Source organism: Saccopteryx leptura, chromosome 6 (genome assembly GCF_036850995.1).
Source record: "Saccopteryx leptura isolate mSacLep1 chromosome 6, mSacLep1_pri_phased_curated, whole genome shotgun sequence".
Taxonomy (NCBI): Eukaryota; Metazoa; Chordata; class Mammalia; order Chiroptera; family Emballonuridae; genus Saccopteryx; species Saccopteryx leptura.
Window position 1 is genome coordinate 126,258,950 of NC_089508.1, and position 20,752 is coordinate 126,279,701.

The 20,752-nt window shown below is 43.8% G+C and overlaps 1 protein-coding gene across 4 annotated transcripts in view; it reads right to left on the reverse strand.

Moving 5' to 3' along the window:
* Positions 1 to 20,168, reverse strand: part of ADPGK (ADP dependent glucokinase) — a 34,496-nt gene extending 14,328 nt beyond the window's left edge. For 2 of the 4 annotated variants that reach the window (XM_066388546.1, XM_066388547.1), the window contains exons 1-4: positions 19,894 to 20,168; positions 12,578 to 12,803; positions 9,455 to 9,517; positions 1,312 to 1,432 (exon numbers count right to left, since the gene is read on the reverse strand). In XM_066388546.1, the coding sequence (XP_066244643.1) occupies positions 1,312 to 1,432; positions 9,455 to 9,517; positions 12,578 to 12,803; positions 19,894 to 20,120 (637 nt within the window). In that variant the 5' untranslated portion in view covers positions 20,121 to 20,168. The remainder of the gene's footprint in view (positions 1 to 1,311; positions 1,433 to 9,454; positions 9,518 to 12,577; positions 12,804 to 19,893) is intronic. The other 2 variants (XM_066388548.1, XM_066388549.1) reach the window with 2 other exon arrangements.
* Between the last annotated feature and the right edge of the window lie 584 nt (positions 20,169 to 20,752).

The window sequence follows — 20,752 nt, forward strand, 5'->3', positions numbered from 1 at the left end:
GTCCTGGTGAGGAGCCCAGTCTGCCCATTCTGCCATCTCCAGGGAAAACGGCAGAAACCAGGAACCAGAATGGCCCCAGGTCCGTGACACGAGCGCCTATGGGATCAAACAGGAGAAGGACATGGAGTGGCAGTAGCTGCGGTACATCCAAGGCACAGCTAAAGCTGTCCCAGACCTTTCGGTCACCAGTCTTGTCCCTGCCTCTCCCTCTGGCAGCTCACTGTTATTCAGCTCCAGCCTCTCCACTCGTATCACAGCCTCTAGGCAGCAGGAGCTGCGGCTCTGATTTCCATCTGGGAAACTAAAACTGAGAGACACTCAGAACTTGTATATCATCAAATGGGAACTGCCGACTCGGACATTCTGTCCTCATTTTCAGACCCTGCCTTTCCTAACTTTCGGACTGATTTTAGTAAACACTCCAGAGAGAACCAGAAACAAGAAACAATTCCTTCTTTGTACTTGGAGGGGGCACAGTTTCCAAGCACTGTATTTCACATCCTACACTGAAGTTAATTATTCTTATAGGTGCAGTTCTCATAAGTGTTTGACTTGGAAGCAGTTCACTGAGGCCTGTGAGGCAAGTACAGCTTTAAGGTACCAATTAGTCTGTTTCGATGCTTGAGTATTTAACTTAAATTAATGGTTGAATCAGAAATTCAAGAGGCTGACTTCTGAGCAGAGGCAAGATACCACAGTAAATACAAAGAATTGAATTAACAGAATTACGTTCTGATATTTAGGATTCTTTCAGAAATCAGATCTGCAGTCTGTAATATAAAATCTACTGGGGAGGGCAGGATGGGGGTTTGGAGTGATAAACACTGAAGCGTTAGCTAATGGGAAATATAGTAAGTGCTGTTAAATATAAAACGCTTCCATTGCACATCCAAGGGAGAGCAAAATGCTTCAAAGGAAGCTTGCCAGAATAGCTGGCCAGAGAGGCCTAGGGCAGAATCCAGCACAGAGCTGAGCAAATGTTAGCTGCCCTTCTCTCTCTCTTAGTAATAAAGTTTTACTTTATTACTAAGGTGTATGTTTAATACATTTTCATTTTTATTCAAGGTTCCTGCTTTCCTACAGCCTAATTCCTCTCAGGTTCAGATAGTTCTGCTTGTAGACCTGGGCATTCTCTTTACTGCGGTGATGCTCCAGCACTCCCCCTTTAGACAACGGTCAGTGCCAGCACAGAAACCTCTGATGAGAAAAGGATCCTACTATACAGATACATTTCCAGCAGAGGCACTTCTCAATCTAACAATACACAGTCCCCTGACAAGTCTGCCACCAAGGCTCACTCATTTCCCTTACCTGCTTGATACTCTAAAATGAGGTGGAACTCATCTACTTCCTGCAGTGACTCAGGTGGAACAAATACATTGTCATCAAGAAGCTCATGCAGTTTCGGACCAACTGGACCACAAAGAAGAACCTGCAGACAAGAAATAGGAAGTCTATCAGACCTGTCCCTTTCCCCATGGAATCTGTACAGTAACTGAAAAGGTACATCTAGACCACTTCTTTTCATTTTAAGAGAATACTGAAATCTCAATCTAATTTTGAAAACTTCTGGTGTGGAGGTACGCAGTCAAGGGGCTACTATCAGGGTGGAGGCCTCTGGAGCATGTGGCCACAATGTGCCCAGAAAGGAGAGGCTAACAAAGGACCCCGATCACTCATGTTAGGCACATATGCAGCTGCTGTATCCGTATTCCCTGTTGGGGACTGAATGTCTGTGTCCCCATAATTTGTGTTACAAGTCTAATCACCAATGTGATAAGATGGTATATGGAGACAAAGCTCCTAAGAGGTAATTACAGCTAAATGAGGTCATATGGGTAAGGTGCAATCCAGCAGGACTGGCAACCTTGTGGGGAGAGGTCTCTTTCTCCACCACACACACTGAAGAAGGCCCTATGAGGTCAGAGCAAACAGGCAGCTGTCTGCAACCAGGAAGAGCGCCCTCAGCAGAAACTGAACCTGCTGGAACCTTGATTTTGGACTGTCTAGCCTCCAGAACTGTGAGAGAATAAACTGTCGTTGTGTAAGCCACCTGGTCTGTGGTGTTTGCTGTGTGGCAGCCAAAGACATGCCCTGCCCTGCTCTCTCTTCCTTTATTCACATTCACATCTTGTGAGAGGCAGACACACATAGGACAGAAAAAAAAAATTCTTGCCTGACCTGTGGTGGTGCAGTGGATAGAGCGTTGACCTAGAATGCTGCAGTCACTGGTTTGACTCTGGGCCTGCCTGGTCAAGGCACATATGAGAAGCAGCTACGTAATGATGCTTCCCATTCCTCCCAGCCCTCTAACATTAATAAATAAAATCTTAAGAACCATCCTCAAAGATCACAATACCCTATACAACCAGGTGATTTGAATTGTGAGACCAGGCTCCTTACTATACTTAGTTGTTATGCGAACAGGATAGCCTTCCAAATATAAGAATTAAAAAGAGCCTGACCAGGCAGTGGCGCAGTGTATAGAGCGTCAGACTGGGATGTGTAGGACCCAGGTTCGAGACCCCGAGGTCGTTGGCTTGAGCGTGGGGTCACTGGCTGGAGCCCAAAGGTTGCTGGCTTAAAGCCCAAGGTCGCTATCTTGAGCAAGGGGTCACTTGCTCTGCTGTAGCCCCCTCCTGCCCCTTCAAGGCACATATGAGAACACAATCAATGAACAACTAAGGAGATGCAACAAAGAACTGATGCTTCTCATGTCTCTGTCTGTCTGTCCCTATTTGTCCCTCTCTCTGATTCTGTTTCTGTTAAAAAAGAAATTAAAAAGAGAGACAACAGCACCATTTCAAATTTAATATGCCCCACCTAGAAGCCTCAGGGCACTTTTACTCACTAGCTAACTGCTTGTTTCTACAAAGGCACTTCCATGTATGAGGAGTGCCAGCTTCTGGGTAAGCTCACTTCTCCCCTGACCGACCCTCTTGCCCTTTCTGTCTTGACGCCTGTCCATTATTTGCCAGTTCTGAAAAGTCTTGCCCCTAACATTTTATTTTTCTAATTTTTGGCTAGAACTTCAGCTTCCATAATGAGATCACAAGCCAGTTTACCCTCCTGCCTGAAATAATAACAAGGGAAAGCAGATAAAATATATGAAACAATGGTTTTCAAATCATTTGAACACTGGGCAACAAAGGACAGTAATCCCTAAGAAACAGGAAAGAACTAAGTAAGCCCTACAGATGCTATAGCCAAGAGTTTCCAGATATACAATTCTAAAAGAATTCACCACCAACAGACAAGCAAACAAGAAGTGTGAAAGGAAATCCTTCACAAAGAAGGAAAAGACACTGGGTGGAAATACAGCTCTAAACAAAGGAATGAAGAGCACCAGAAATGATGCTAGATACGTAGTAATACCTGGATAAGTAACATCACTTATTTAAACCTCTTTAAAAGACAACTAACTGCTTAAAAAAATACTTACAAACATACTGTGAGGTTCGTAATATATGTAAAGGTAGACTATATAGCAATAATAGTATAAATACCAGAAGGGAGAAATGGAAGAGGGGAGAATATAAGAACACTATTATAAAGTTCTTACATTCTACATGGTGGTATCCTAATAGCACCTGAAATCAGACTGTGATAAGCTAATGTACCCTAAAGCAACCACTTGAAGAAAAAAAAACAGCCTGACTAGGTGGTGGCACAGTAGATAGAACATCAGACTGGGACATGGAGGACACAGGTTGGAAACCCAAAGGTTGCTGGCTTGAGCACAGGCTCACCAGCTTGAGCCCAAAGGTCGCTGGCTTGAGCAAGGGGTCACTCGCTCTGCTGTAGCCCCCCTGGTCAAGGCACATATGAGAAAGCAATCAATGAATAACTAAGGAGCCACAATGAAGAAATGATGCTTCTCATCTCTCTCCCTTCTTGTCTGTCCTGTCCTTAACTGTGCCTCTCTCTGACTTTCTGTCTCTGTCAAAACAAAACAAAACAGTTACAGGTAATAAGCCAGAGAAGATAATATGAAATCATAGAAATAACTCAAAAGAACGCAGAAAAAGAAGAAAAAGGGAAGATAAAGAGGTTGGACAAATAGAAAACAAGTAGCAAGACGTGAGATTTAAACCTAACCTGATATAGCAACATCACATTAAATGTGAGTGGTCTAAACTCTTCAATTAAACAACAGAGAATGTCAAGGTGAATTAGAAAGGAGGCCCCAATTATATGCTGCCCACTAGAAATTTGTTTTAGATATAAAAACACAAATGGGTTAAAGCAGAAGGATGAAAAAAGATACTCTAACACTAATCAAAAGAAAGCTGGAATGGCTATTTTAATCAAAACAGATTTCAAAGCAAAGAATATTATAAAATGATTTTCTTTCTCCCTGGTAATGATAAAGGGGTTAGTTCATGAAGGGGATGTAACAATCCTAAACAGTTATGTACCCCAAAACAAAAATGCAAGAAAAAAAAGTTACAGAACTGCAAAAAAAATAGGTAAGTCCACAATTATTGCTGAAGATGTCAATACCCCTCTCTAAATAATTTTTTTTCAAAAAAATATTTATTGATTTCAGGGAGAGGGAGGAAAGAAGAAAGAGAGAGGTCAGGCCCTTTCTCAATAATAATAAATCAAGTAGACAGAAAATCAGTAAGACTATAGAAGGCTAGACTAACACTATCAACCAACATGATCTACAATGAACACTCCACCCATCACTGCAGAACATACATGCTTAAGTGCATGTGGAACTCACCAAGATAAACCATATTATGGGCCATAAAAGAGCCTCATTAAATTTAACAGGAGTCAGAGAAGCATATTTTGACCACAACTGAATTAAAATAGAAATCAGTAACAAAGATATCTGGAATGCCCCCCACCCCAAATATCTAGAAACTAAATAATGCACTTCTAAGTAGTCCATGTATGGGCTATTAAAGAGCCCATTTCAGAAATCAAAGGGAAATCAGAAAGCGTTTGAAATGAACGAAATGAAAATAAAACCAATGTGTTAAAACCTGTAGGATCTAGCTTAAAATGGTTCTTATAGAGAAATTTATCGCTAAACAACCTTTATCAGAAAACAAGAAAGGGCTCAAATCAACGACCACAGCTTATACTTTAAGAAACTAGAAAAAGACCAAATTAAATTAAAAGTAAACAGAAACCAATAAAATAGGAAAAAGAAAAACAGAAAAATCAATAAAACCAAAAGCTCATTATTTATAAGATCAATAAAACTGATAAACTTCTAGCCAAACAGATCAAGAAAAAAACAAACAATTTACATATCAGAAATGAGTGATAACTTCACAGTCTAAAGATCATTAAAGGATAAGAGAATATTATGATTATATAATTGTAGTCAGTAAGTTCAACAACGCAGATAAAATGGACAAATTCCTTGAAGGATAAAACTACTGAAACTTGCCTGACCAGGCGGTGGCGCAGTGGATAGAGCGTTGGACTGGAACATGGAAGACCCAGGTTCAAGACCCCGAGGTCACCCGCTTGAGCACGGGCTCATCTGATTTGAACAAGGCTCACTAGCTTGAGCACAAGGTCACTGGCTTGAGCAAGGGGTTACTTGGTCTGCTGTAGCACCCCAGTCAAGGTACATATGAGAAAGCAATCAATGAACAACTAAGGTGTCGCAACAAAGAGTTGATGCTTCTCATCTCTCTCCCTTCCTGTCTGTCTGTCCCTATCTGTCCCTCTCTCTGATTCTCTCTGTCACAAAAAAACAAACAAAAAAATCAAACTACTGAAACTCAACTCAAGAAAGAAAATCTGAATTTCTGTATACCTATTAAGTTATTAAAAACCTCACATCAAAAACCCTAGGTCTAAAGAGGCTTTACTTTTACGTTATAATTTCAATTCTATACAAACTCTTCAAAAAAAAATTGAAATAAATGCTTACAAAAATTAGGGGATATTTCCAAATGAATATGAAGCATAAAATTTTTTTTGATTAAACAAGAACATCAGAAAAGCAAACAAGTCAAAGAAAGTTGTTCGATTATGCAAATGAGATGCAAAACAAACTTATCTCATTGGTGAAAAGGCACTATACACAAGGCTGAAAGTACTGGAGTAGATGCACGTTCCGCCAATCCTCTAATTTTTGTGAGCAGTATACTTCCCCACTCATTCTAAGGTCAGTATTACCCTGTTACCAAAACTAGTCATAGAAGAAAAATACGGACCAATATCCCTCTTAGAAATTGACACAAGAACTTAAAACAGAATTTTAACATTCCCTAAAGGAATTCTCCCCTGTACAATCTGGCTTCTCTTCCACCCTTCCATTAACTCTGCCTTTGCTATATTTTCCAGGGTCTGTTTCTGAAATACAATATATAGCACAGCCATTAAAAGTATGGACCCTGGAGCTAGATTGCTTGGGTTCAAATCCTAGCTCCATCTCTCTTAAGTATGTGATCTAGAACAGTTTTAACTTTTCCATGCCTCATTTCCCCCTATATACAAAATAGGGATAATATAACTTCCCTTATAGGGTATTCTGAAGATTAAATGAGTATATACATGTAAACGTGTGAGTATATACATATAAACACACACATACACACACACACACACACACGTGCGCGCATGTACTTATATAACACTTGAAAGAGTGCTTGGCATACAGTAAGACCTATGTAAGTTATCAGTTATTATTACTACCTTTGAAAACTACCTACTTCTTAACCCCTGGCAGTTCTCAGATAATTGCACTGTGGTTAAACTGAATCTGAGGGCAGTGTAGAGTGGTGAGGTCCTGACAGGGCCTCACCTTGAATCCTGGCTCGATCATTTCCTGGTTAGGTGATGCTGGGTACATTACTTAGCTTCCCCGGACCTCATCTTTCATCTATAAAAGGGTGATACCTTATTTTGTCAGATTGTTGTGAGGACTGTGTGACAGATATCTCCTTTCTTTCCTCTTTTATCAAGGCCAAAGTTGTTTTACCAGTATGCTTTCCAATGAGACTGGTTCCAGGCCCAGTGTCTCAGGGGAGGTCAGTACTGAAAGGTCTGTCTTGGCTGACCCAGGACTTCCGGGGTGCTGTCCTCCCAGAGGACTTCTCTGTGTCAGGAGGGTGACCACACATCCAGGGTCCTGATGGGAAGGGTGCAGGCGCTCCCTAATGAATTGATGGTTGATCATCTATCTCTTCTAGGTACTAACTGGTAGCATTTCTGAAGGTTGCCCTGGAATTTCTAGTCTTCTCTACTTGGGAGTTCATTACTATCTAGAAAGATAATAACTGCAAAATAATCTGTATCTTTTGCCCTAACACTTCATGAGAACTTTAATTCCTTTTAAAGTGTGGCTGTTCACACTTTAACGTGCACTCCACAAATAAGCACACCCCTCTCCCACTGTGCAGTGTGGTTCCAAACACATTTCCCCCTCAAACTGCTGACCGTACTGATAATACAAGGCCCATCTCTGGGCTTCTGATCTTCACCCGACCCACAAGTCTATTTGTAGGTTTCCCCAAACTGTTTATGGTTCCTTTTCTCTATCATCAGTAACCACATCTACTCTATACTTGTCAAGTCTGTTGACTCCAAAATCATCTTTGTTAAGTCTATCTTGTTTGTCCTCAAGTATGGTCTAGCACCAGGTCATTCCATAAAATATAGGCTCAGATAGACGAGTTTCTCCTCTTCTGGACGCTCTATCCAAAGCTTAAACATTTCACAGCTGGGCAAAAACAATAACTTCCTTGCTGGCCTTCCCCCTCAGACCTATACCACTCATAGCAAAAGAACCTTCTCACTCAGATGTTAGTCTCAATAGCAGTACTTTGAACTCTACTAACCTAGTGGTTGAAGACTGGAAGACACGCCCCTACTGACCTCCATCTGGTGGTCTTCATTTTCAACACTCTGGGTCTAGGCTCACCATTACAGTCAATGAGGTTCGTCTCCTCACTGTGCGATCCTGTCTCGGGCAGTGACTCCTGGGCCCACATGCTCTTACCCATTACACAAAACAGTACTCCAGGGTCCTAGGTTAGAACAGTCCCATTTCTTATTAGCTGTGCTGTTCTATGCCTCAAGTTTCATGTGGAAAGATAATAACAATACCAACAACAGTATCAACAAGCCTTAGAAGTTGTTGCAAGAATTAAATGATATAATCTATGTAAATCAGTGAGGACAATATGAGGCAAAGACAATGTCAGGCACAAGGTAAACCAGTGGTTCTCAAACTTTTTGAAGTCAGGGCATATTTAAAATCCTACAAATAATTGTAGGCGCACTATATACAAATTTCTGAGAAATATGTTATAATAAGTCAAATATTAAAGAAAAAAATATAAAGTCCAAGCGTGCTTTTATGGTAATTAAATGAAATAAATACAACAAAATTAAATTTATTCTGACATTAAAAAACATTTTTATGTTACATTTTTTTGAGTTATGCTCTTTAGAATTTGTATAAAAGAGGGGTCAAAAATTAAAAAAACAACAAAAAAAGTTATCTTTTTTTTTTTTTTTGTGGCAGAGACAGATAGGGACAGACAGACAGGAAGGGAGAGAGAGGGGAGAAACATCAATTCTTTGTTGCAGCTCCTTAGTTGTTCATTGATTGATTTCTCATATGTGCCTCGACCGTGGGCCCTCAGCAGACCGAGTAACCCCTTGCTCAAGCCAGCGACCTTGGGCCCAAACTGGTGAGCTTTTTGCTCAAACCAGATGAGCCTGCGCACAAGCTGGCGACCTTGGGGTCTCGAACCTGGGTCCCTCCGCATCCCAGTCCAACGCTTTCACCCACTGCGCCACCGCCTGGTCAGGCATTCATTCTTGTGTTTATGAAAAACATGAGCCTGATATGTCCTAGAGATTTCTTCAATGTTTGGGCATATATTTGAAAAGCAAACTCTCGTTTCCTCGTCAATGCATTGAAGAATTCCTCTCGTTTTACTCTTAATTGTGTTGAGTGCAGAAAACCCCCACCATATATATCATCTTAACTTTACACCAAACAAAGGATAGAAGAAACTTGCCTCCAGTCTCTCTGGGGAACATGGGGGGTAATGTAAACAATCCAGCACCACAGCTTAACAGCCTTTTGCAACCTAATCAGGCAAGTGAGGTGGGGGGTTGGGCAGACTGCCAGCTTACAGCCAATTCCCCACACCTCTGTCCCCCCAAAATCTAAACTCCAAAAACCCTGTTGGTTTTTTGGTCCCCAACAGGCACCTATTTCTCTGGAATACCATAGGATGCACCTGGAAATCTTCTAGGGCGCACCCGTGTGCCCTGGCGCACACTTTGAGAACCACTGAGGTAAGCACTCAGGAAGCATCAGCTGCTACCACACTCCTACTATTATTATATTGGCCCCGGGTCTGACCCATAGTAAGTGATCCTTACACTGAATCAGGAACATTCATTCTTGCTCCTAAAATTATAAAATTAGTGAAAGAACATGTTTTAATCTGGGAATTTGACCTACCTTTAATTCTGAGTTGGCTGCAAATTTCTGTCCAATTAAAGCTGCATTTCCTCCTACATAGTGCTGTAAGATAGTTCAAGGTTATTAAACAGTATTTTAGCACAACTATGTTACCCAAGCTTAATAATTTTTTCATTTATGTATTTTAGTCCACTTTTTTCCAAAAAAAATTTGAGGTGACTTTTCAAGGACACACAGATGAGGTTAATAAAACATTAAACCCATAGATTAATAGACTATGAGTTACAAGGAAAGGTGAAGAAAACAAATATGGTAGTCATGGAAATTATTACAATCTAACTATGGGTCAGATTGGCCTTGAGTTTCTGGGCAGCCAGATAGATAAAGGAAACAGGAAAAGTGTGCACAGATCTTGTCTTCTACACTGTAATCCTTCTAAAATGGGTCTGTGATTATGCCACTGTTCTCCTGAAAGCCATCCAATAAACTGTAATGAACTAAAACCCAACTCCTGAGTGAGGCCCACAGGCTTTTCTGTATCTGTCCCTGCTCTCCTCTCTAGCCTCTCTCCCGCCTTTCCCTCCCACGTCATCCTGCAGCTCTCCCATCTGTCTTCCTCTCTATGCTTGTAGCACAGGCTTGTGGTTTGAAGACACCTGCCCTTCTCCTGCACTGGTGAACCCCTGAGCACTTAAGTCAGTTGTAGTATCACCTCTTCTGCCTTCTGTTCCCTCTTCACCATTGCCGTCCCAGCCTCCACAACCCCCACAGCCAGGATTATGGAGCCCTTGCTACCTTACACTGTGATCAAACCCCCACTACAGCCCCTGTCTACTTGGACTATTATCATCTGAGTCTATATCCAGCTCCTTCAGGGCAGGGACTTTTTCTTACAATAAGTGCTCAGTAAATGTTAGTAAATTTAGAGAAAGAAACACACTGATGTGTTAGGAAATACAAAGGCTTTCCTAGGAGACAATCTATCTCCTAAACACTGCATCTCTCGGCCAGCGGAGGACACGGAGCAGAAGAGCACATAACTCAAGGCTGCTACTTCATGTGCTGACTCAGGACAAGCTCACATGCCCCGGTAACGTGGCCAGGAGGAGATAAAGCTGGTGTTCTATTATGAAAGTGAAGCAGCCTTATCAACAGTCTGGGTGAGCAGAATGCTACCACCTCACCTTCCGTGTCCTCAACCCCACACAGAGGCGCAGACTAAGTCAACAATTCAATTCTAGATGCTAGACATCACTGTGACCCCAGGGTTTGTCACCAAATTACTGGGTGCAGGTGGGACAGGAACAGCTTACTATAAATAAATTTAAAAGCTTCTGTGATGTACAGGCTGAAATTTGGATTTTAACATGTTAGTCTTAATTTTTTATTTAATGATGATGGATTGAATTTACTAAATATCTTGGGAGAAATATTAAGATTTATGAGGCAGATTTCAGAGTCTTCATGTAATAGTTATGAGTTGCTACTTATCAGTCAATCCACCTTAAGGGAGTTTGAAATGCACCAGATGAAGTATCACCCTAGTGGAGAACAACACATTTTAGGTTTTAAAATGCCAAGAAATAATTTGTATGATCTAAAAGCTAGGTAAAGTTTTGCAGAGAAAATTTTTTGTTATGAAACAAACATTAGGATCAAGGCTGAAAGAATAAAATGAAATCAAATTGGTGAATTAAATACACCATCATAAAGACTTCTAAGCATCAGACTTGTTGTCATGTAAGAACTACCAAGATTCTTCTTCCACAAGAGATCAGAAGCTCACTACTGAGCTCAGCTGCATAATGATCACAACTGAAATTTTAACAGCTGCTGTCTCCTTTAGAAGCTCAGCTGGGAAATGCCTGTGCCCATTTCTAATGTTCAAATGGGCAGCTCCAAAGGTTAAAAGAAAAAACAAACAAAAAAACCCTTTAAAATCATAAAAGTTATTAAAATGAAAGTGGTCACAATGAATAGCCTGTGAATGGCACCAAATAAAAATGGTGTGAAGAGCTTCCATAGTAAGTCACACCCAGTACAAGGTGACTAACCAAAGGAAGGTTTTAGTTAAGAAGAACCAGAGATGAGATGGGGTAGGGTGGAGAGATGTGTAAACAACCACCTGAACTTGACTTCAAGAGGAAGGACACATGTAGTAGCAGGGCAAGAGACACAATCAGGTCTCCTGTCCCAGCACTGCGGCTCACTCTGTGTGAGCCTTGTGAAGTTTTCTGGACTATGAAGGCCCCAGAGCTTTGCTTATGACCACCATAGGCTTGGGCAGGAGTCCCCGAGTTCTATCCCTGACAGGCTCTACCCTGTAGACCAGGCATTCTCAAAACAAGGTCCTCAGAATAACAGCATTAGTATAACCAGGAAACTTGCCACAGGGTCAATTCTTGGTTTCCCTCCCACATACACCGTGTAGGAAATTCTGGGAACAGGGCACAGGTATTTGTGTTTTTAATACCCTTCCACGTGCTTCTGATGCACATGTTCTAAGAATCTAGACCTCTGGTCCTTAACCAGGCTGATTTTACTTCCCTCCTTTCTTCCACCCTAAAAACATTTCTGTCGCGATTGGGGAAAAGAGGGAGTGCTGCTGTCACCTAGGGGAGGCCAGAGATGCTGCTCAACATCTTATAATGTGCAGCAAAGCCCCCATAACAAAGAACTGTCCAGCCCTAAACATCAAACAGTGCTGAGGTGGAGAAGGCCTGCTCTGGACTAGAACAAAGGTGAGGCCTTATCTACTTTTCCTGGCAAGGGCTAGAACCTACTCCCTGTGGGTTTGGCCTTGTCTTCTGTTCAGGAAGGACTGGGCCATGTTAAGATTACTGCAACTTATCAGCCATAAGCAATACGGAAACCAGTTGGTACATATCTCTGGGAAACATGCAATTTAAATGAATGATCCAGAACCAAAATTTTAGTAAACATGGTTCATACATGCTGGCTGAACTGATCTGACTAGAAACTTCAAAATTAATGGAAGGTCAGTTTTACAAAAGAGAAAACATCGCAGAACTGGATTCCCAACAATCATCCCCGTTGCAGCAAACTGGTGGAAAAAGTTGCATGGTTGCTTCTAGGAATCACACAAAAAAGGCACCTCTTCCCACCCTATCTCAACTTACTGCTGGTGCACACAGAACAGACCTGGGCTCCTGGGAACTTGGATGCAAGCTGCGCAATGACATGGAAAGTTTCCTTATCGCTGAAGAAGCGCTCTGCAGCTGCTCCCTTCCCCAGGAAGTGAGTGAAGGATTCTTCCAGATCATTCCTTGTATGCAGGATGGAGTGATCTGTCCCATCCCCAGGATTCATGCCAAGTGCCTGCAAGAGCTTCACCCCTGAGAGCACCACATCCACACATGCATTGATTCTGGAAGGAAGGAGGGCAGAGACCGTTAAAGAAATTAGCAGAAGCCCAGGACACTGCTTTGTATTTAATGACAGGGAGTGTTTTGGAGACCTGTATTCACACAGAAAAACAGAGGAAGTGGGTCTGAACCCTGAGCCGGGAAGTAAAGAACACATAGCAGGGGGAAGATTACTTAATTTGAACGTATGTCTTAAAATCAGAACACAGGACTCTTTTCAATAGTCTGGCCAACTTTTACACTAGTTACACAGAGAGAAGACAGGCACTCAACATTTCAGAATAGAGGTATCATGGTAACACAAATAGAGCATTTCTGAGAAAATCCTGGTGGAGCCAAACTGTCTGGATTCACACTGGCTGTGTGACTTAGACAATCCACTTTAATTTTCTGTCCCATCTATAAAATGGCATATGAGGATTTAACTCACAGAGCTGTTGTGAAGATTCAATATGTTAATATATGCTCAGGACTCTGCTTAGTGCAGAGCAGGAAGCCAGCGCTGCATCACCTGGTAGCCCTATGAAAATTATAAAGTACTGAGGTGGTCTGTCATGGCCTCTCCGATGTATGCAGGGAGAAGTTCTGGCTTCTACTGTTAGTGTTTCCTTGTTAAAAAGTAAGTCATCCCTTAAAAGAGAATGGCTGAATAATTTGGGTAGCAAGATGAGGTCTTCCTGTTCCCCTGCCATGTCACTACTATTCCTGCCTCTGCCTTTTGGGGATGTCATTCTTGGCCGTGGGGCTGCATGACCACATAGGCAGCTCCCAGCCAGAGAAGAGCAAGGCTCACATCAGGTCAAACCAAACAGCTCCTGGTGATAAGGGTGGCTGGGCTTCCAGGTTCATTTCTGGGGAGCTTTGAAACCAAAAGGTAACTTATCAATCAAGAAAGGTCAATGGATTGAATTTTAGTGTGAAATATATAGCTGTTTTCCTTCTAGTTGCTTTAAAAAAATCTCTTGATCTGGTAACACACCAAAATCATTAATGACTGCAAACCATAAGAGGAATGAATGAGATTGTGGTAAGGAAGAGGGACTTTCCTCTTTTTTCCTTATTTTTCCTTAGATATATTTCTAATGTTTACAACCATGCATTACTTCTATAACTCAACAAATAACAGTTTGTAGAGGTTTGTAGGTAGGCTAGATATTACTTACAACACTCAAGTAAGGGACAAGGAAGAGACATATCCCTCCCTCCTCATGACACAAACTGAATCCTCATCATAAGAATTCTTTTATTTAATTCTAACCCTAGAGATCCCTCGGTTTGGAAAAGATTTTTGCCTACAAAAACTTAAACATTTAAATACTCAAATTTTCTTATTCTTTTAAAATCAAAGGCACATACCCATGTATAAGACGCAACCTTTTAAAAAAATTTGGGGTCTAAAAACTGGGTGCATCTTATACAGTGGTTGTAGATTTCTTTACTTGCATCTCCTGCTTTTTCACGCTTGTTTTGCACTCTTTGTTATGTAGATATATGAAGACACTGATTCATCATCAGACACAGATGAGGAGAAGTTAATGGATGGGAGTTTTGACAGTGATGAAGAGTTGTATGACTTTTATGGTGAATAAAACTTGAGTTCAATAACTTTATGTAATATTTTTTCTTTTGTATTTTTCTGAAGTGAAAAGCCAGGAGACAGAGAGACAGACTCCCGCAAGTGCCTGACTGAAATCTACCTGGCATGCCCACCAGGAGGCGATGCTCAGCCCCTCTGGAGCGTTGCTCCATTGCAACTGGAGCCATTCTAGTGCCTGAGGCAGAGGCCATGGAGCCACTCTCAGCGCCCAGGCCAACTTTGCTCCAAAGGAGCTTTGGGTGCAGGAGGGTGAGAGAGATAGAGAGAAAAGAAGAGGGGGAGGGGTGAAGAAGCGGATGAGTGTGTTTCCTGTGTGCCCTGACTGCGAATCAAACCTGGGACTTCCACACTCCAGGCCAACGTTCTACCACTGAGCCAGCTGGCCAGGACTAGAATACTTCCCCCCCCAAATTTCGAGCCCCAAAATTAAGGTGCATCTTATACATGAAAACGTCATATACATGGGGAAATAGGTAATTACCCTGGTCAACTGGAAAGGCCCTGAGCATTAGCAAGCCTTTCAGAGTATAAAATACATTGACATGTGTAGGAACATGCTGTGAAAACATGCAGAGTTAGGATAACAATCAGAGACAGCGAGGCGCCCTAGGGCAAAAGCCCTGAGTGGACAAGAGTCCAGGGGTCTCACTGACCCCATACTGGAAACTGCGTGCTGGAAACAGCAAAACAGCAGGATAAGATTTAGCAACAACAACAAAAAATGTTTAGGCTGTCAGAACAGAGATTAGGAGTCAGCATGTTCCTTGTCCTTTATTTTACCCCCTGGAAACTTCTGCTGTCTGCTTCCTTGAGTTATTTGCACTGGCTAATAAATAGCTGAACAAGGCTGGGGACAGAGCTTCAGTCCTTTGATCTGCTGACCAGAACTGCTGCCTCCCCTCGGCCCCTCAGTGCATTTCATCTGGTCTCCAACTAGTTTTGGTCACTGTGACAGACATGTATGTGGCGGGTGCTGAACAGTATGTTTAAAACACATTCCTTTCACAGTCTTATCTTTATTATATGCGGCTTAAATAGCTTATTGGTTGCTTGCGTAACTGTACTAGCCAATGGGGTGAAGTTGCCACAGCATTCAAATAGTCCTGCCTTCTGGCACGCCACCTCACAAATTGAGGTTAAAGATTGGAGCAATTATTATGCTGTTAAGAAATCTTAACACCAGAAGGGGTCTTTGCAATGGTACAAGACTAGAGGGTCTCCAATTGAAAAATAATGTCATAATAGCTAACTAGTCTTTGACTGGCTCCTCTAAAGATGAAATACATGTCATTCCAAGAATTGATTTGGCTCCATCTCAAACAGGGTTGCCGTTTCAATTGAGACGTAGACAATTTCCTGTAAAACTTGCCTTTGCTATGACCATCAATAAGTCTCAGGGCCAAACGCTTAAGCGTGTTGGCATTTTTTTACCTGAGCCTGCATTTGGACACGGTCAACTTTATGTTGCCTGTTCAAGAGTTCGTGAAAGAACGGACGTAAAATTAAAAATAATTGATGGTCCTCTGCAAGGCGAGCTTAAAAATGATGGAAAGATCTACACAAGAAATGTTGTGTACAAAGAGATCTTTGACATGTGAATTAACATTTTATTATTTAAATCACCTTTATTTATTGAGCTAGCGGTGGCTCTTAAGAAATGTACCGCCAGTGGTTTCCTTCATTGCACTCTACTTTAAGCAGTTAAGCAAGTAGAAGGGGGAAACCCTGTGGGGCAGTAAGCAAAGGGGCGTCCTCACTGCCTGCCCTGGGTAATTCAGTTTGAATTAGCAGACACCTTAGCACAAATCATTTTAATTACAATTTTAATATCTAGAACAGCGGTCATTTCATATGACCGCCGGGCTTTCTAGTATGATGATAAACCACACACACCTTGTAAACCCATCCCACTTCCACCTCATACAGTGCCCTGTATTTCTATAGAATACATTAGATGTCTGAAGGGTAGAATCTTAATAGGAATACAGGTATCCCTGGCTCTCAGACTCTAGGAGGTTCCAGTTTCAGACAGTGAGAGTTTGGATAGCAAGGGATACTATTTCCACCAAACACCTCTATCTAGAGAATGTATCCAAAAGGATTTTGATCCTGAGTCTGAACAGCAGATATCAGATACTGAGCAATACCCATATCAACAGAAAAAACAACTTCAATATCTAGTTCTGCTGAGATCTTAAGATCTGATTCTTCAAAGATGATAATGGAGGAAGTTGACTTTGTAAGTTAACCCCCCCCCCCCCCAAAAAAAAAACCTGAAAGAACAATGTTCGTTGTATTTTGCAACACAAGATAAAACACAACAGGGCTAATTTTGAATTAAAAAATATAACTTCCACAGAAACATTTCTCACCCCCCTCTCACTCTTGTCAAGAATACTAGGGAGAAAACAATCTTAGGAAAACTTCGTATTTGGTAGCTTATAAAAACAAAAAGATACTGACATTCCTATGTGCCAGATACCAAACTCAATTCTTTTACATGGGCTTTCTACTTGTATTTTACTAAACTAACCAAAGCAAGAATCTTTCTCTGCACTCACCTAATTCAACAGCATACAAAAATGTAAACAAGCACATTGTCCACAGGTTAAGGTGCTTTATTGTCAGGGGAGTTAAAGGGAAAGAGGGGGCAAAAGAATCAGAAGTCAAAATTATCCTCATGTGACGGGCAGAATTTCACTTTAGTAAGAAATGTAGATAAGATTACAATGTGAGTTTGGAGAAAACACCGACACAGATGAAATAACTAGAAAATAAAGCAAGGCAACAGATGCTGAATGCCCAAATAGATTGAACGGGTGAGCAGAGAGGGAGCTGGGAGCATGGGCTTCCTTGCTTATTACTGGCGACAGGCTGGGAGCAGGGAAGGGGGCACCGTTCTTCCTTCTAGACTAAGTTCCCTAAAGGCAAGAACAGTGGTTCTTACACTTCCCTTGTTTCATCATCTGAAAAATGTTTCCTAGGGTTCTTTTTAGCTGTAACACCACACTTGATACATTACAAGAGTTAATGTACTCACTACAAGACACAGAACTGCACATAGTCAAAAGGGCAGGGGTCCCTGGGCAGAAACCTGGACGGTGCCCTGGAGAAAGAAGGCAGGCATCTGCACACAGTTCACACCAATTTGCAAAACATCACAGACAGGAAAGCAGTCATTGCTATTTTGAGCTGAGAAAAGTGAGTCCTCTAGCATTCCAAAGGCCATGACTGGAGGAGCCAGTTTCAAACCCAGACGTGTCTGGTTCCAAAGCCCATGCAGGAAGCACACACAAGCAAAGTGTGACAAAGAGATTAACCTTGTATTTGGACACATTAAGAATGCTAACCTAGTTAGAATGGAGAATCTGAATAGGGGAAAATAGCAAGATAGGTTTCAAAGGTTAGGGTGAAGCCAGGTATGGGGGAACATCAATGGTCTGTTCCCAAGGACGAGCAGTTCATTCACCCAATGAGCCTTACAAACCCAGGTCTGATTTGAAGCAAGGGGGCAGGACACGTTCTAGAAAGATGTGGTAGTGGGCTCAGCACTGACCATCTTGTGACTCTTCTTATTCTTTATTTCTCTAGTCCCTAGCCACCAAGCCCTGACATGCTGGTGCCTCCCCAAATGCCACCCTTGCCATTTACTTTCCTTCTTGTTCTATTCCTGGGTGATGCTACCCACTCTTTGGCTTCAACCTAAGTACCAGTGTCTCCAAAATCTGCAACCCCGCTGCTCAATATGCTCCTAACTCCAGCCTCTTATAGTCAGCAGTGTGGCTCAGCTTCATCTGAAATGCCACAGTACTTCCATCTCCCCTTCTCTGAAATCAAACCGGTTACCTTTCACCATAGACTTGTTCCTTTTTCTTAATCTCTTAATGCCAACAATGTGGCATGCACACGGAGGACCTTGGAACGAGTTTGAGTTGGGCCTCTGGAGCTAGCTGTGGTCTTGGGCCAATCAATGTTTCTAAGCCTCGGTTTACTCACCATGCACAGAAGAAAGGCCGTATAAGTACACAGCAAGATGGCAACCATCTGTGAGTAATTAAGAGAGGACTCACCAGAAACCAACCTTGCATTGCAAGCACCTTGACTTTGTTGGCCTGTCTCTAGAACTGTGAGGAAATAAATTTGTGTTGGTTAAGCACCCAGTCTGTGGTGTTGTTAAGGTAGCCCAAGCAGACTAACACAATAATAAATATGTTCCCAAACAATGAGGCAGGGCCCTTGCTTGTCTGCTCAGAATCTAGTGTGGACCTGACACATAACCCAGTAGATGATGAATATTCGCCGAATATTCGCCCAATGAATGTACACAAAGCCGGAGACGACAATGAAGTTGACAAAGAAACGGTGAAAGGGCCCAAATTTGAGGAAAGAAGTAAAAGTCGATACATGAAACAAGAAAGATGCCTGACCAGGCGGTGGCGCAGTGGATGGAGCGTCGGACTGGGATGCGGAAGACCCGGGTTCGAGACCCCGAGGTCGCCAGCTTGAGCGCAGGCTCACCAGCTTGAACCCAAGGTCGCTGGCTCCAGCAATGGGTTGCTCGGTCTGCTGAAGGCCCGTGGTCAAGGCACATATGAGAGGGCAATCGGTGAACAACTAAGGTGTTGCAATGCGCAATGAAAAACTAGTGATTGATGCGTCTCGTCTCTCTCCGTTCCTGTCTGTCTGTCCCTGTCTATCCCTCTCTCTGACTCACTCTCTGTCTCTGTAAAAAATAAATAAATAAACTTAAAAAAAAAAAAATTAAAAAAAAACAAAAAAAAAAAACAAGAAAGGTGCTGATTGAAAACTACTAGCCAGCTAACACTCGAATGCTCTTTAAAGCGGACACTATGCTAGATTCCATTATTTATTTAACCTTCAGAATAACTGTGTTCCACCTGACCCCTCCAGGCCCCAAACCATCCCTGAAAGTAAAAGAGTACTTGGCGGAAGGCCTGCTTTTCTACGGTGCTTTCGGGATGATGATGATGACAAGATGCTCAAGTCAAACTGAGACAAGAGAACTCAAGTCACTGCAGAGGAGTATCAGGGGGGCGGTGGTCTCCATACTGCGGCGTTACGGAAGGAGAAGCAAGGCGTAAGGCAAGTCAGCAGCTAAGACAACCCCTTCGAGAAGCTGAGAAGCAAGAAAGAGAGCGGTCAAGGTGTGGGAGATCCAGCATTCAGACTGCAGAGGAGCAGGAGCCGAAAGTGGAACCGGGGGCTCGAACAGAAAGGGGTCCGCTGAGCGCCAGTTCCGAGAGGCTACCGGGCAGGACCTCCGAAGCGAGGATGGGCGCAGGCCAGCCCAGAGAGAAGGGCAGCGGGGAGTCCCCGCCCAGAGGCCTCCCGGGGATCCCTGGGGACCCGGTCCGCGCGGGCTCCAACTTCCCAGCTCCAAGCCACCCGCCCTCCGCCACGGCACCCTACGGCGGCCCGGAGCGCCCGCCCCCCTCCTGGACAGGCCCAAAGACGCAGGCCCAGCCAGCACTCACCCCACGGCCACGCGGCGCCAGCGCCGGGCCGGCCGCACGATGAGTGCGTCCCAGGCGGCCGCCAGCCGGCCCTCAGGGGAGCCGGGTCCCGGTGACGCGGGCCTCAGCGGCAGCGAGCTCCACAGCGAGCGCAGCGCCAAGCTCGGCAGCTGCGGCTCCAGAAGGAAGACGCAGCCCACCGCCAGCGCCAGGACGCCCGCGTACGCAGAGCAGCGCCACAGAGCCATGGGGGCCAACACCCGCGACTGCCCGGCTCCCCGCCTCTTCCCCGCTCGGCGCGCGCTGACGTAGGCACTGACGTCACGCTGGCGCGCCGCTGGCCGAAGGGGCGGGGCCACAGAGCGGGACGGCCGGGCCAACCCGGGGCGGGAAATCCTGTCCCTGCGTGCAAATACCGGCCCCTGCCCGCGCGGGTTTGCAGCCCTGAAGTGGGCCGGGCAGAGTGTGGGGGCGGTGTTTGTCCATGTGCTAAGTCTCTTCCCGGAACTCCAACCGGACCGTAAAGTAGAGGGGCGAGGACGCCATTGTTTTCCCAGTAACACGAAACGGAGGGCCAACTTTAGATGAATCTAGGCCGATCGGTGTCCCTATCTGAGCTGCGCCTGCAGTCCCTCAGAGGGGTACGAACTACCCCTCCCACCCCCCGCCCTTTTAATCCCTCCTTCTGCCCGCCTGCATCTTCCGTTTTTTACTAAGTTTACCCACCTCCAGGCCCTGGCTCGGCGCCCCCCGGGGAGAAGCGGCTCCCTGGGGCACACGTGGCAAGAGGCTCCTGCCCCTTTGAGGGGTGGCCAGGTCCTTCGGCCGCTCAGGGGTCTGTGCCAAGACTCTGCAGCGATCATCCTCCCTGGGTGACCAG